The sequence below is a fragment of the Pongo pygmaeus genome, chromosome 4 (genome assembly GCF_028885625.2).
Source record: "Pongo pygmaeus isolate AG05252 chromosome 4, NHGRI_mPonPyg2-v2.0_pri, whole genome shotgun sequence".
Taxonomy (NCBI): domain Eukaryota; kingdom Metazoa; phylum Chordata; class Mammalia; order Primates; family Hominidae; genus Pongo; species Pongo pygmaeus.
Window position 1 is genome coordinate 114,828,890 of NC_072377.2, and position 17,512 is coordinate 114,846,401.

The 17,512-nt window shown below is 32.9% G+C and overlaps 1 protein-coding gene across 1 annotated transcript in view; it reads right to left on the bottom strand.

Annotated features, from left to right (window-relative positions):
- Positions 1-17,512, bottom strand: part of TMEM232 (transmembrane protein 232) — a 320,858-nt gene that overhangs the window by 197,826 nt on the left and 105,520 nt on the right. Inside the window, 3 exon segments of the mRNA XM_063665126.1 lie at positions 1,794-2,043; positions 2,851-2,974; positions 15,250-15,383. Coding sequence (XP_063521196.1) covers positions 1,794-2,043; positions 2,851-2,974; positions 15,250-15,383 — 508 coding nt within the window.

Consider the following 17,512-nt stretch of genomic DNA (forward strand, 5'->3'; position numbering starts at 1 on the left):
ACTGTTGAGGAGGAAAAAAAATGTGAGTTTTGTGAGTATCCACAGAAACGTGCAATCCCATCATCATAAGATTATGCCAGAGTACAGGGGGTCATGATCAAAGGGAGGCCAAGAGGTTTCTGGGAGTAAAGATTCTTCCCATGGAGGGCCTTTTCTGGACCTACCACTAGAAGTCAAGAAAAACTAACCTACATAGCCAGACAAGAATTGAAGGCCAAAATTGTAGATGAGTCTGTTTAGTGGTGGTTTAAAAATCATGTATTGAGCTGCTATGTAGGAAAATTTCTGACATTCTGAAGAATTAAAATTGTGAACAGCAAAAGAAATGAATACCTTCATTTATCTTCACTTTATTAATAATATAAACATGGAAGAAATACAATTTTTGTACTTAAGAATAAAGATCTGTTTAAAATTGGCACCAATAAAAAAATAAAAGCTTGAAAAGTGGGAAAAGGTCACACTAATTACACTCAGAAGCTGGGTTTCAATCTATTGATTAAGCAAAAAATATATTGAAGGCAATTTAAAAATAGTGAGCAAGTTTTTGAGAATGAAATGTGTATCTACTTCCAAAGTCTTACTATTTAAAATTATATTCAATCATAATTTCCCCCAAATCAGTGAATTATGGTTTTGGCTAAAGACAGTATCTTACTTCTTTAAATCCTTCCAAAATCTTGCAATTATATCTGAAATTTAATGATTTATTTAATTACATTATAAATCCACTATCATAACTGCTTACCTATTATGTATTATTATGCTAGATGCTGGGTTACTAGAAATATAATTCAGACATGATTCTTCAGTATCAATTATCTCAGCATTTAATGGACATGAGAGTCACATACACAATAGACTATAATAATATATAAATTGCAATTATTTTTCACAATAAATCTGTAGTTTTATTCAACTACAAAAGACTACTTTGAGTTAACATTGTCCCCATAGTACTCTTGGAAAAATCAAAATATTTTATTCTGTTATCTCCCATAAATACAGTAGCAAAATGACCTTTAGTCCTGAGACGTAAGACAGCTACTATTTGATGGACTATAAGATGTCAGGTGTGAATATTGTACTAGAATATTTGAGTGAAGTAATTGTAGAGAAATCCTCTGGGCAGGAAAGGAACAAGAGGGAAACAGTAAATGCCTAGAGAAAATGGAGGAAAGAAGATAAATCCTATGGGGAACAAAATAAAAATAAAGAGGGAAATAAACTTCATATACACTACCCAGGTTTGCCTAAATCCATCTTTTGTTTTCAAGGTATATAATTTGAATCATCAGTCAACTGAATCTAATTTTTATTTCAGTTGTTTTAAAATTATTGATAAAAATTTTCTGGCTGGGCACAGTGGTTCACGAATGTAATCCCAGCACTTTGGAAGGCAAACGTGGTGGATCACTTGAGGTCAGGAGTTTGAGACCAGCCTGGCCAACATGGCAAAACCCCAGCTCTACTAAAAATACAAAACTTAGCCAGGCATGGTGGTGAGTGTCTGTAGTCCCAGCTACTCGGGAGGCTGAGGCAGGAGAAAGGCTTGAAGCAGAAGAGGAGGTTACAGTGAGCAGGGATCACACCACTGCACCGCAGCCTGGGTGACAGAGTGACACCTGGCCTCCAAAAAAAAAAAAAAAATCATGTTATATTCTTCCAAAATTTGTAAAATTGATAATTATTTGCTATTTCTAAATATCAACTTTTTGTAGAATGCTTATTACTATATTTAGACAGTGACACTTAAAAATATTACTCATCAAAGTGAAAAACAATCTACTTACAATTCTCTGACATTTTTGAAGAGAAATATTCCAAAAGACTTAAAATACTTGTTTCCTTTAATTCTGGAGGTACTGATTTGTCCAAGCATAAAATATTTTTTTGTGAACTTTTACAGTGACAGAAACCAATTAAAGCAGTTTTTCGCAAATCAGAAGTGGCTGCATACAAGCAGATTTCTGCAAGAATTACTGTATATATGTAGACTACATTCCAGGCCCAGGAAAAATCATCTACCTTGCAACTTTCTTCCTGAAATAAAAAAATAGATATTTGATCATCAAAATATGTCTTTGCATATCAATAACTACATAGTGTACTTATAATAATTGTTAAAAAAACCATAATAAACTAATATTTCTAAATGTGTTCATTAAAAAATGGGTTTAACCATGAGTGGATTGCATAAAATACAGTTCAAAGAATAAAAAATATAGACAGCTAATAATTATATAAAGAACAACTTTGCAATTTACTTAGCAGTCAATGGAATGTAAATTAATTCAATGAGATACTATTTTCCATATCATATTCAAAAGGAACCTTTTGATATACAGCTCCATTCTAGTGTGTGACACTTTCATTTATTGTTCATAGGAATCCAAGAAAGTTATTAATATATCTTATGGAGAATAATTTGGACATCTGTCCCAAAAATTTTGAAAGAAACTTCACAGTATTTCACTTGGTAATTTAATTTTATTAGCCTACTCTAAAGAAACAGAAGTGTTGATAGAGATTTTATGTATGAGAATAACAATTCAACATTACTTATAATTAACTGTGAACAATTAGAAACAAATTTAATAACCAACAATACAGAAATGTTTCAATAAGTGATCTTACCCCAACCAAAATATAAATTTTAATATTATGTAATGAAAATGAAAAATGTTTATGATAAATGGTAACTGTAAATTTGCTTTTATATTTAATTAAATTTATTATTATAAAGTTATGCATATTATATGCGCTAATACGATATACAATCTAAATAGTGGCAAAAATAAAATCTGTTTCTCTTCGGTTCTCTTTTCACATATAAATTAGCAATGTTACCTGATTTTGAACAGACATAATGCTTGAAACAAAATCTCTCACTATGTCCATTAAAGCTTTCAAGCAGGCCATGTTTAATTTGGCAGCCTCCCCAAGGACCAGTAAAGCCAGTACTGAATCCAACCTGAAAATTTTATGGAGGAAAAGATAAAGATTGTAATGGAAAATAATAATAATAATCAACTTTTAATGTAAAAAAATGTAATAGGCCAGAGGAAATGCATGTCTGCATTACCAGATACATTTATTTTCAATAAAAATTAGTATGGGTTCTTACTTATTATGGTAAAAATCTGCAAAGAAGAGACACATTTTAGTAATATGTTTGAGTTCAGAGTAGTGCTCTGATGAATCTGAGTAATAAATATCACATATAATCACATTTCTTCATAGATCCTGAACAACAAGCAATCAGGGGCTCTGGTTCTAGAGTACCCCCAAAAACTCACAATAGGTTTTAATGTTTAACCTCTTGCAACTGATTCCACAAGGTGAATTTCAAGAGAGTGTTTTCTTCTCAAAACAGAGCAATTTTTTTAAAAACGGCCTTCTTCTAAGATACTCCAAAGACTCAACACTCTTTGATTTTGGAAAAAGTACAATTTCTCAAAATAAAACTTATATTTCACATGAATAAAAGACTAGTTTTTTTTTAATATTATAAAAACTGGGAAATCACACAAGAATTTGTTAGTTATAAATGTACATATATTTTGAAGGTTTTGAAAATTATATATTTGTGATACTTTTATTTAAATGAAAAATAGTTTGAAAGAGAACTGATAAGAGAGGAAATTAAAATTTACTTCAGTCTATAGCTGTTTATTGCCTTGATTTGTAGACCATTAATAAATTTAAAAGTTAGTATATTTTACAAGATTATTTGAATTTCACAACTGTGATATTTCAGGCCCATAAGTTCAAGGTCATCATCATTTTCTAAATCAAACCATTCTTATTATGAAAATTAAAGACAATTCTTCATATTAATTAGGGCTTTACAGAGGTCAATGTGCTTTCACATAAATTATTTGATTTGAAAAACAATTTTTGACACATTTAAGATTTTTCAAGACCTTTTTTCATACTGGAAAACTGAGACATAAATAGGTCAGAGGGACTTGTCCAAGTTCCCTTTTTAAGCTAGATTAGTTGTAACTCAAGTTTTCTCCCACCAAGAAGTATTTTCTGTCTTGCAATTCTGCTTTTCTAAACCATTACATAAATGTCAATATTTAACCTTAGTGTGGCAGGTGCTGCCTATTGCCTACCTAATACTATTTGTCTCCTTTTCTAATGGAACATGAATTTTGTTCAAAATGGGCAATATGCTCAATTAAGTTAGCCCCCTCAAGATGGAATTCTCTGTATCTTGATTGGAGTAGTGATTACATGAGTGTATACATTTGCCCAAGGTCATAGACCTGTGTACATAAATGTATGAAGTTCATTGTATCTAATTTATATTTCAGTAAGTTTGATTTAAAATTGACTGCCTAGACTCCCTTGAAGCTTGGAATAGCCATACAGTGCAGATTTGGTTAATGAGCTAGAAAAGGAAGCATATTATGAAGACTTCCAGGTAAGCTATTATTTTTCTGGTTAAGAAAAAATTTTAAAATTAAATAACAGGTGTTATTTTTCTCCTTTGCTCATCCTCTTCCTGCTGCTTGTAATGCATATATTCCATGATACCATAAGGCACAGCAGCCTTCTTTCAACAAGGAGGATAAAAATCACCTGCTATACATGAGAGAAAAGGAAGCTAGAAGAAGCTTGGGCCTTGAAGATTTCCTTAAGTACTCACATCAGCACTGCACTACTTGTCATGTGCAATAAAGAAAGCTGTTTGGTTATGCAATTGTAGTCAGGTTTCTGCCAAATAAAGAAGACGAAATCCTAATTGATGCACTTAACATGATGCTTATGAACATGAACTTTAGAGTCGGAAACATCAAGATGAAATCTTAGCTCTGCCACTAATTAGGCATATGTTATAGGGCAACTTATGTACCCTACCTCAGTCTTAATTTACTTGTCTATAAAGAAAATACAGCAAAACTCACTTTTTAGAGATTATTGTGAGATTTGAATGAAATACTCTATGTAAAATGACAAGGTTCAGAATGCTAAATTGAATTCCAAACATACTATTTCTTTGACATAAAAAAGATATGAGTTTGATAACTTCCTCATTAAAGTCATAGAGTGACTGGAAGGAGAAGTCCATCCGGATAACCATCAAGATGGAGAATAACTCATTCCCAAGACTACTTATCACTTATACTTCATATTACAGTCAATTAAAAGAGAGGATACTCATAGAGTTCATAAAACTTCTTTTCCCCTGAATATATTTCATAATCAGAAGGTTTTGATTCTTCTTTTCTCTTTTAAGTCTGGAAAACTGTAGCTAACCTAGGATAGTCTCATTGAACTATGGATTGAAAAAGATCCATCAGTGTTAGCCACCTATGGTAGAGAAATGCTTCACCAGCAACACACTGTTTTCAATTAATGCTGCTGATCACAAAATTGTCTGTGAATGAAAATGCTTTCATCAAAAACAGAAACATCAATACTTATAAACTGGAGTTTGTCAAAAACAAAAGTAAAATTGAAAATCAATGCACATAGAAAGGAATTCAAATTGGATTAGGCTAGAAATTTTCATACAGCACTAGCTTCTTTGTGAACTCATTATAATTCAGAAAGTCTCAAGTATCAGCATATTGACTTGGTTTTACATTGCCGTGAAATTAAAGTTGTACAAAATAATATGTAACTATTATAGATTTGCTCTAATTTTGTAAATAAAGAAACTGAGCCAGAGTTTTACTGGCTTGTCTAAAATAACGATATATACATACACACATGCACACATTTATAGAAGTTAGGAACATCAGCATTTAAAAGTTTTCCTAGGTTCTTCTTACTCATCTATATCCATTTCCTCAATTAGTGGATTTTAATTTTTAAATGGAATTAAAATGTCTGTAAGTAGCAACACTTGCCAACTTATTTCAACATTGCAACAAATATTCCAGAAAGCATTGACAATGTCAAAAATCCACATGATCCTGAAAACAGAGACATCACTAATAATAGCAACTTAAAGGGAGTTTACATAAATCATAAAGTTGATAAAGCTGAAAGCAATAAGGAGTACCCATATGCCACTTCTTGAAACACAGCAGCCTTGTTTTCCCAAAAAAAAGTAAAAGAAAAGACTTTTTTAAAAAATAATAATCTCTACTGTTTACCCTATAATCAGAGAAAGTGCAGCCAATCCTTTATCTTAAGGTACTGATTTTTTTTAAGTAGTGAGAGTATTATTTCTGGGTTCATTCTCATCTCTCCATATTTATTCAGAGACGATAACATCCTGGTAATGAAAAGGGTAGCATACAGTGTCTATAGGCATGTGGGATGGGAGAAGGCGGGAAGAGGGATGATAAAATTGGAATACAGAAGTGCATTTTTTCCTCACAGGTAAACTATCCAAGAGTAAGGAGAACACAGGAAGCTGCCTGATAATTTTACACATTGAGTGTTGTAATTTTTACCAACTTTGTTATGAATGCTGTGAACACAAACCTCTTATTTAAAAATATCATTTTTATATATTTCTCCTGGTTCTAGAATAAGTAACTGGAAAATGAAGAAGAGGGACCTATATAAGACCGAGGAAAATAGATTACAGCAAAGGCTAAAGAGAATATCAGTCTCAGTACTCAGAGAAGGTCATAATTCTGAAAATGATTTCTTTCAGAAACCAGAAGTTATTTTTACAAGACATTTATGCATCTTTAATAAAGCCCAGGAATAATAAACCACAATGAAAAGCCTTGATGCTGAGATGAAAGGTAATAGAGTAAAGTAAGAGACTGCAAAGAAATTAAAATGTAAAAATATAATTAAAATCCATAGTTGAGGAAGTTAACTACAGAAATAACAGAGAAAAGTCTTTCATAATTTAGAGGAAAATGTGGAAAGCATACCTATTCCTATCTAATTACAGAAGGAACAAGGAAGGAAGGAAGGAAGGGAGGAAGGGAGGGAGGGAAGAAGGAAGGGAGGAAGGGAGGAAGGGAGGAAGGGAGGAAGGGAGGAAGGGAGGGAGGGAGGGAAGGAGGGAAGAAGGAAAGGAAGGAAGGAAAGAAGGAAGGAAGGTAGGTGGGTGGCTGAAGGGAGGGAGAAAAATGTAAAGTTATGAAGTAAATGGGGCCCAACTAAAGAAAAATATTTCTAATAACAAAAAGTCCAAAATTTAATGCAAGTATCCATGAGAAATATATGGGTTTTTCCCACCATAATGTAAAAAATAAAATAAAAATAAATAAAAAACCCCTAAGCACAGAGAGGCAGAAGTTGGGAACACATATGAACTATGAGTAGTCAATACAAGACCTTGAAAAAATGTAGACCAGCAGCCATAGTATTTGTGCACAGCTTCTCAAAGTGAAGTTTCTCTCCAGGTAAAGCACAGGATTTGCCTCAATAGGCTCCTAACATGGACAAGAAAGGGTGCCAGTTAACTCCTGCCTACTAAATCACAAAGATGTTCCTAAAAAATTCTGGACTGAAAATTAAACAGATAAAAACAAGAGGACTGACATCTTTGAACATCTCATCATAACTGTGTTAGGAAACAGCATAGCAACATTTAGAAATTTGAAGGGGAAATTAAACAAAAAATAAACACTAATCATAGAAGTCTATTACCAGACAAAATGTACATCATACTTTTTAGGGAAAAAATAAATGGTGATAAATGTTATAGCCAGCCAAGGTTTCTACATAATCTTGGCTTTACCTAAGTAATCATAAAACATACTTAGAAATTTATTCAAGCTAAGAAATAAATTAATAGTATTGAACAGTTAAAGAAAGGAAAATCCTACTGTTAAATGACTGCAGGTGAGTAGACGAAAAATAGGTAAGTTTTAATAAACAAAAATAATTTTATAAATATGACCAAATAATTAAATGCAGATACATAAATAATTCTTTAAGGAGAAGACAGAACATTTGAAATAATTACTTAACTATAATGTTATCAGAACTCAAGATTATATTAACAGACTAGGAAGGGGAGAATTAGTGTAAATAAATTTGTCTCAGTCTTTACTGCACATGGAGAAGAGGGCAGTCAGTATTTCATTCTTGATTTTTACTACTTAGGTAAACTAGTTTAAAGAATAAATTTACCTTGCCATTGCCTGATTTTTGTTACTCAGAAAAGATGGATGACAAAAATGTAGGCTTTAGCCTGTCTGTTAAAAGGCTTTTTCTCCTGCTTACAGGACTTCATTCTTTCAGTTCCAGGGAAGCTGGTGTGGGAGAGTGAAGGGATGGAGCCTCAGACAAGTAATGACTGCCCTCTCATCAGGGAAGGCAGAGGTGGGGCACTAATTGTTTCCCTCCACCCAGACCTATCAGGCGTTTCTGGCTATTGATTGGTTGGTGGTAATTAATCCTACTAGCAGAATCTTTCAGTCATCATTTTTGTTTTTATTTTTTTCAATATAATGGCAATTTAGGAGACACTGATTGGGGCTGCAGCTTCCGTATCACATAAAACAGTTCTTATTGAATAATTTTAAGCTGGAGAGTGTTATAGTCACAGTTATGCTATAGCCCTGGCAGCACAGTGTATGACAGATGGTTGAAGGGACGAACACAAAGCAAGGAGACAAGTTAAAAAGCTACAATCGTCAAGAGACAATAAGAGCCCAAACCAAGGTTATGACAGTGGGAACAGAGAGCAGGGGAACAGTTTCGAAGTGTAGTTAATGTACGTACAACACTGTCAGATCCTGAATTGGATGGGCAAAGTGAGATGGAGAAGATGTCTGATTTGGTTAGCTGGAGGAAAGGACACTACGACGTGTACTGAGGTAGAAATTCAAGAGGCAGGAGCCTGACTGGGGGAAAAATTAGTTCAAATATGAACTGGCAGGACATGTGGTATCCAGGGAAGAACTACAGTCTAATAGGTGTTTTTCATATTACTTATCTCATTTAAATCTTTCAAAAGCTCTTTGAGGTGGCTGTTATCTCGATATAACTGCTAAACAGACCTTGGGGTTCATAGGGGTTAAGCGACATTCAAAATTACACAGGTAGCAAAAGACAAGACTAAAATTCATGTCTTCTGGTTTCAGGTTGCATTGCTTTTTCGCTGTACGATAATGTAGCAGCATATATAGCGGGTATTTACCCTTGATACAGACTGAATTATAATTGGCTCCAGGGATCAAAGGATCAATAGGAAATCCAAGAAATGAATCAAGAAGCATCAAGGAAATAAACAAGCAACGAAAACCTACATTGACATTTCAGTTCATTAAGAAATGAAGGAGTATTGATGCAAACTTTTGTTGGAATTCTCTAGGTTAGACCATCACATGGACATCATAATTAGTAGGATCAAGGATATAAATAATGTGGATATCAGTGATCTAGCTGAAAAGGAAGTGCCTTGCCGCCCATACAGTTAATTCCTTGTTTCATTCATTTCGATGCAAACACAAACTGTATGTCTGGAAAACACTTGCCATGTTCAAGACAGTTTTAAATTGTCAAGCTTCTTTTTTGGAATACACTTATGGAGCACATTAAATCAGTTATTTTGTGTTAGAAGATATAATTTTATGTCATACTGCTCGAATGAAATGCCATACTGCCTTTCTCAGCAGTCTTCATTGGCTAATAATTCAATTATAAACACAATTCATTATTTTCATGTTAGATTACAAAGTCTTTTGCGTTGACTTGAGCTATCTCCCCAGAGCAAATGGTGCCGTTTATAAAAGGCCAAACCACAGGGTGGAGCATTGAGAGTATGAAGCATCATATAAAATTTAACTGCATTAAGTGGAAATCTGCCTTCCAGCAAGCTGCTTATCTCCAGCTATGGGCAGATAAAGGCCAATGCATGGCAGCTGGGAGGGGACTCCTGCAGTCCCTTTTTCTTTACTTCATCAGGTTTTATAATTTATTGTCTTCAGTGCATTCTTTCCCCAGTTTTTCCCTGTCCCCCAGCGAGGCTGCTCTAATTCTGTGATTGCCTTCCTTGAGCCCTTTTGTGGATCCTGAACCTGCTGTTTTCCAAGCTCAGCTGAAACCATTTGCTTCTATTTGTTTCTTTTTGTACTGTAGGATCTTTATAAAAGGGGTAAGAAGAAGTCACGCAGGGAGATACATGATGAATTATCTACTGACCAATAGCATCAGAAATGGGCAGATGAGTACATTTCACTTTCATGGGCACAAGCACAAGCAATTTTTGCCACTATAAATAAAATTTCTTCTGATATTTCAGTTGAATGGTCTCTCTTTGCTTTCTAAATCTCGGAACATTTGTTCAACATTATGTTACTTTCCTGAGATGTATGGCAAATGAAATTGCTAAAGTTACTCCTGCTAATGGTCACTGGCATTGAATTTTAGGTGTTAAACCAAAGGTGTCTTCCATCAAGTGTCACAATTTTAAGACTATTTAGTCCAGCAAATCCTGATGAAGCCTTAATGTATCATCAGGGCCTGGTGCCTCAATATTTCTTTTTCATTCTAAATACATGCAGTTCATTTTCTTAATTTTTTGCATGTACCCAGTGGTATCTTAGGAGTACATAAGACCAATATTAAAGATTCTCTAGAAATATAAAATCATTTCTGGTTTTATTTTGGTAATTATATTACAGTGTGTATTGTTTATCTGGAGTAATGGCCTCTTCAGACCTACACAGGCCTTTATATAAATAAATATTTTGTAAGGAGAAAAGTTGATTTTAAAATATTTGGTATAATTTTATCATTAACAGAATAGTTAGTCAAATTGCTAACCTAAAAACACAAATTATTCTTTTAATGTCAATAGTTTTTGTTTGCTAGAGCCAACTAATCTTTTTTAAAAAAAGATTTAAATCTTTTCCTTAAAATAAAAAAAGTAAATATAAAAAATAGAATCAAAACTATTTGGCAGTACTGTTTTAAGCAATTATTGTTTTCCTTTCTATTATGAGCAGTCATTGTATTTTTCACTTTACTCTTCTGTTCATTGAGCATTGTCTAAACACTGCTATCCCCTTCTTCACTTGATAATTTCCAAAATATCCTCCCAGAAAAAGAAAAGTCAGGATTCAGTGACAGGCTGTCTCAAAGCAGTTATCTGCTTAACAATGCAACTAGAATGACAGTTGAATGATGCATTGGAGAGAGTGCTATATCGAAACTCTTAAAATCTGGTTCCACTCATCAATAAGCCTAATAAACTTGGCCTCAGTTTCTTTATTTTTAAAATAAGAAGAATTTTGTATTGTCTCTAATGCCCTACATTTATAAAATACTAAGTATTTTAAAAAAACTGGTTCATTAATGTTTGCATCCTTAAACACAAATCATTAGTAAGTTAAGTTAAATAGATGTGGATGCAATACAGCAAAATCTAAAAATCGGTTAAAGAAAGAATTGAATTCCACCATTTGATATTCTTAATCAGCTACATTTACTGTTTCGGCAATCATTTAAACTTTTTATCTGGTAATTATTAGAGTACTTTTTAAACAAATTTGACAAAGTCACACAATATTTATTTTTAGATGTTAAAATACAATTTCAGTTATGTTCTAAATCCAGTTAGAGTTTCCCAAGGGCTTACGTAGTCCTAGTCATTTGTCATTTTGAAAAAGAAATTAAATATTTGAATCTCCTACAACTTACTTTCTATCTGAAAGAATCACCACAACTTCCAGAATAACCTAATTTGCACCAATAAGAACTTCTAGATTTTGCTTTTAGGAGCTCTGTATTAAAACATACTAAGTAAAATTGTATTAAGTGCTATTTATAGTAAATATAATATATTTGCATTTTAGTTTCATATTTATAAATACTATTCTTTATTTTAAAAATGTAAAAACTATTGCAATCTTTGCCAAACTGCAATACTCAGTAGGTGTCTCCCATCACACTATGAGACAGAACAAATTATTGATGAACTCTAATCTAAAGTATTTTTAAGGGAATTAGGTAAACTTTAAGCCATCCTCCAAAAATCTTTACTTAATCTGGAATCCCACAAACTTCCAAATACAAGTGGGAAAATAACTTTTGTTCATAAAGAATGTTGCAGACTTTTAGAAGGGTCTACAATTGATTCTGAGGGACTTAGAATTTACATATACAAAGGCGTATGGTGTAGAATGGGCTGCCAGAGACTTAAAACCAGCAACTAATTAAATAAATATATGTGGCAATTGCATTTTCAACTTGGAATGGCATTACAAGTTATTATTATTTTTATATTCATTGAAAAATAATTCAAAACTGTGATCCTCTTTAAATATTGGAAAAGAGTGCCCTCTGATCAGTTTCCTCAGAAATACTCCTCAACACAAAAAAGGTCATACATGGCAAGCCTACAACTGACATTATCCTCAATGGTGAAAAGTTGAAAGCATCTCTCTAAAATCAGGAACAAGATAAGAATGCTCACTCTCACCACTTTTATGTAACATAATACTAAAAGGCCTAGCCAGAGCAATTAGGCAAGAAAAAGAAAAAAAAGTCATCTAAACAGGAAAGGAAAAAGTAAAACTATCTTTGTTTGCTGACCAAATGATCTTATATATAGAAAACCCTAAAATGTCTACAAAAGCTACCCAAAAGACTGTTAGAACATTAAATGAATTCAGTAAAATTGAAATTTGCAGGTGATAAAATCAACATACTAAAATCAATAGCACTGCTATATACTAATGACAGAATATCTGAAGAAGATATTATGAAAACAATCTCATTTACAATAGCAAAAAATATATACTTAGGAATAAATTGAGCAAAGGAAGTAAAAAATCTGTACACTGAAAAATATAAAATATTGAAAAAAATTAAAGCCTAAGCAATTAAGTGGGAAGATATTCCATGTTCATGGATAGGAAAAATTAATATTGATAAAATGTCCATACTACCCAAAGTGATTTACAGATTTAGTGCAATTCGTATCAAAATTTTAATGTTATTCTTCACAGAAACACACAAACAATTTAAAATTTGTATGAAACCACAAAATTCCCTGAATATCCAAAGCAATCCTGAGCAAAAAGAAAAAAAGCTGGAAACATCACAATACTGAATTTTAACGTGTATTACAAAGCTATAGTAATCAAAACAGCATGGCAATTGCATACAGACACATTTGCCAAAGGGACAGAATAGAAAGACCAGAAGTAAATCCATGCATTTATGGTCAATTCATTTTTGACAGTTACCAAGAATACACAATAGACAAAGAATAATCTCTTCAATACATGGTATTGGGAGACTGAACATCCACAAGCAGAATTAAATTAGCCCCTTCTCTCACACTATATAGAAAAGTTAACTCAAAATGGATTAAAGTCTACTTTAATTATAAAATGAAACATTAACAAAGAGACAACCCACATATTTAAAGAAAATACGTGCAAACCATACATTTTTAACCCACATATTTAAAGAAAATATGTGCAAACCATACATTTGGTAAAGAGTTAATATATACAATATAGAAGGAACTGAAACAACTTAATAACAAGAAAACAAATAGCCCAATGAAAAAATGGGTAAAGGACCTAAACAGACATTTCTCAAAAGAAGACATAATAATGGCCAACAGACATATGAAAATGTGCTCAACATCACTAATCATAAGAGAAATGCAAAGTAAAACCACAATGACATATCACCTCACACCTGTTAGAATGGCTATTATCAAAAAGATGAAAGATAACAGATATTGATGAGGATGTTCAGAAAAGGGAATCCTTTTACATTATTGATGTAATAACAGTATGGAGATTCCTCAAAAATTGAAAATAGAACTACCATATGATCTAACAATCCCACTTCTATGTATATATCCCAAAAAAGTGAAATCAGTATGTTGAAGAGATAACTGAACTATGTTCATTGCAGCATTATTCACAATAGCCAAGATGTGTAATCAACCTACGTGTCCACTGACTGATGAATAAATAAATAAAGTGTGGTATATACACACAATGGAATACTACCCAGTCTTTAAGAAGAAGAAAGTTCTGTCATTTATAAAAATATGAATGGACATCGAGGCATTATGCTAAATGAAATAAGCATAGTACAGAAAAATAAATACTGCATAACCTCACTTGTATGTGGAATCTATAAAAGTCAAACTTGTAGAACTAGGTGGTAGAATGGTGTAAGGCTTGGGATGGGGAGTAAGGAAGATGGGGAAAAGAGGAGATGTCAGTCAAAGAGTGCAAAGTTTCAGTTAGACAGGAGGAATGAGTTCTAGTGATCTATTGCACAGCATTGTGACTATGGTAAAAAAATATATATATATTTCGAAATTGCTAATAGAGTAAATTTTAATTGTTCTTACCACCAAAAAATGATAAGGATGTGAGGTGATGGATATTTTAATAAGCTTGACTTACTCATTCCACAAGATATACGTATATCCTAACATATCATTATACCCCATAAATATATACAATTATTATTTGTCAATTTAAAAAATCTTTCCTCCATTGAACTCATGCTGAAACTATGGTTCTTCTTCTTCTCATCTTAAATCAACATATGTACAGGAGGAAACTAATATTTGTCAGTCAAGATTTATTTTTGGCTGGGAGCAGTGGCTCACTCCTGTAATCCCAGAACTTTGGGAGGCCGAGGTAGGCAGATCACTTGAACTCAGAAGTTGGAGACCGGAGACCAGGCTAGGCAACATGGCAAGACCCTGTCTCTACTAAAAAATCAATAAACAAACAAACAAACAAACGAAACACCTACAAAAATAGCCAGTGTGGTGGTGTATGCCTGTGGTGCCAGCTACTTGGGAGGCTGAGCTGGGAGGATCACTTGAGCCCCAGGGATGGAGGTTGCAGTAAGCCGAGATCACGGCACTGCAGCACTGCATTCCAGCCTGGGTGACAGAGTGAGACCAAAAAAAAATTTTTTTTTAAATTCATTTTTGTTATACATTACAAGTAAGGTATAAAGAAATACAGTATCAGTATATTTTCTCTAACAATATATTGTGTTTCACTGCTTTTGTTTAACAACTTGGAATATAAAGGCTGTTTGCAATGCAGGAATAAACTTTTTGTCAATAAAAAACTGCATTTAATAAAAAAAACTATGCAGTGCATGCATGCACATCTAGCAAAACAGAAAAAGAGAGAAACGATGTATTGATGAAATGAATTAATAATACACATGTAAATTGCCATTGCCTTTGGAACTGAGTTTATAAATTTGTTTCATAGTCAACTGAGGTGTGATTAACATTTAGGTACAAGGGTTATTTAACATTTAAGCACAAAGATTTCTCCATGAGTTACTTTGGATTTATAGGATCACTCTTACCAGCATTTCTTTTGAAGCTGTGTCTTATGGAAGACGAGATGTTCAAGCACGTTATTCAACTGAGGACTGTTATTCTGAACACAAGACCAAGCAGCAACACAGTGCCAGAGCAGGTGGTTAATTTCATATCCTCCCTGATTAAATTGCAAATGTTTCAGGAATTAAAATATAAAAATATATCTGAGAAAGAGTATTCTGACTTGAACAAACATGAAAATAAATTTTAAATATACAAATGAAAATGCATATTCTCTTACACTTTATATTTCACCAAGTGGAGCAATTTACATAAGCATATTTTTGAAGTACATTCCGTTAACCCAAACCTAATGTATGTATTTTTCACATGGGTCCCTTGTGTTCAATGATATCAGCTCTACAATACGGCAAAAATTCTGGATCACATAAGGGATAGCTATCAGACACAATTGTGGTTCATAGATTCTATGTGACTTAGCTCTCCCTGACACTTGAGAAAGAAGGAATGGGGAAAGTTTGAACAAAATGCTAACAGCAAATTATGTTTTAAAATGTAGATTTCTACTTTAAGGACCAAAATGTATGCCTAGCAAGACATCGTCAATGTCTGTTAAGTAACTGTTCTTAAAGCCTAAAAATTCAGATAACAAATAAGCCATTGTTTAGTTTTTCCTTAGAGCGCTTCCCAACAGTTTTATATATTTAATTGGTCTACTAAAGTAATTGGTAGAAAATGATGACATAGCACTCTCTGAATTTTTGCCAACAGTGAAGATTCAAATACACATCCTGTGATAGGTACTCAAATTGTTAACTTAGTTGATATTTTGTGATTTTTATGTTAAAATGAAACACTTAGAATCTAAAGGGCTTCATAATTCTTATTTATTATATAAAACAACATCAGGACTACAATTTCAAGATAATTTTTATGTTGAGTACTTTTCAGATAGAAGGCAAGAAGTTCATACATAAATTTTAAGGTAAAATATTTTAAGTTTCTAATAAAGTGTTTAGTTAAGTCCCATAGTTGTGTATTTATCTACTTTATGTCAGGAATTCTGTTAGATTCTGGAGATAAAGACATGAGGAAGACAACATCTGTACAAAGCTACTGATTCTGGGGAACAATAATTCAGAAAAGCAAATAAAAACAATTCAGTGTTGACAGTGTTAGAATACACCACAGAAAAGCACTATTCTAAAATAATGTAAAGCATTAGTCTGAGACATACTGACTTCAGTAAATCCACATATAACTCAATTTTCTGCTTTATGGTAGGGTCTACCCCAAAACTGGAACCCATATAAATGAAATTCTTTTCTCAAATTGCTCTAGTTGTCTCAGCCTGGATGCCTGACAATCCTCGGATTGCAAACTTATTTTGAATAAATAGGTAAATAAATATGTTTGACAAGTTAATGGGTGCAGCACACCAACATGGCACATGTATACATATGTAACAAACCTGCATGTTGTACACATGTACCCTAGAACTTAAAGTATAATATAAAAAAAAAAAAAGAATGAAAAAAAAAACTCTGGAATGACTTGAATGGTTAATTTATAATAAATATTATTTTAATCATAGATATTGCAGGACTACATAAACTATTCAATAGGTCAACCATTCTTGCATTAATATATTTATGTACCATCATCAGAGAAAATTCAGAAAGCATTTGGTAAAGAAAAATATCAGGATTTAGACAATGAACAAGATTTCAGTTTTATCTTCAATTTTACATTATGCCAATTTTACACATCGTGGAGAAATAAAAAGCATCCTCTCATGTCTGGGATTGATTTGACATACTATTACAAGCCGGTCTGACACAGCCAGGTTATTTTGATCTCCTATTTGACATAAACTCACAAGATAGCAATTTCGGACAATATTACTCTGAGACCATAAGAAATAAACAAAGCCATTTGACAATTTTTTTTCTAAGCACAGATATAAACAAAGTCACTCTGCCACCCACAAAATACCTAATCACAGAATTGCCCCCACTTTTTGACAGCATCATACCTCTAGAGAGAACCCTTGCTTCCTTAGACTCTTCCCAAGATCATCCAAATAAAGTCCAAATCCTCTAGTAGATTCCTTCTAACACTCTCTTATTAAGACATCCCATAGTTCCTTGTGGTATGTATTTCTCTCTCTCTCTCTCTCTCTCTCTCGGCAACAAGCAATAAACCCAATATGTCTAATTGCAGATGTGCTCCTAGTGGCCTTTGGCAGTAGAACACTGGCATCATCAAGAGGAAAGGAACCTGCCA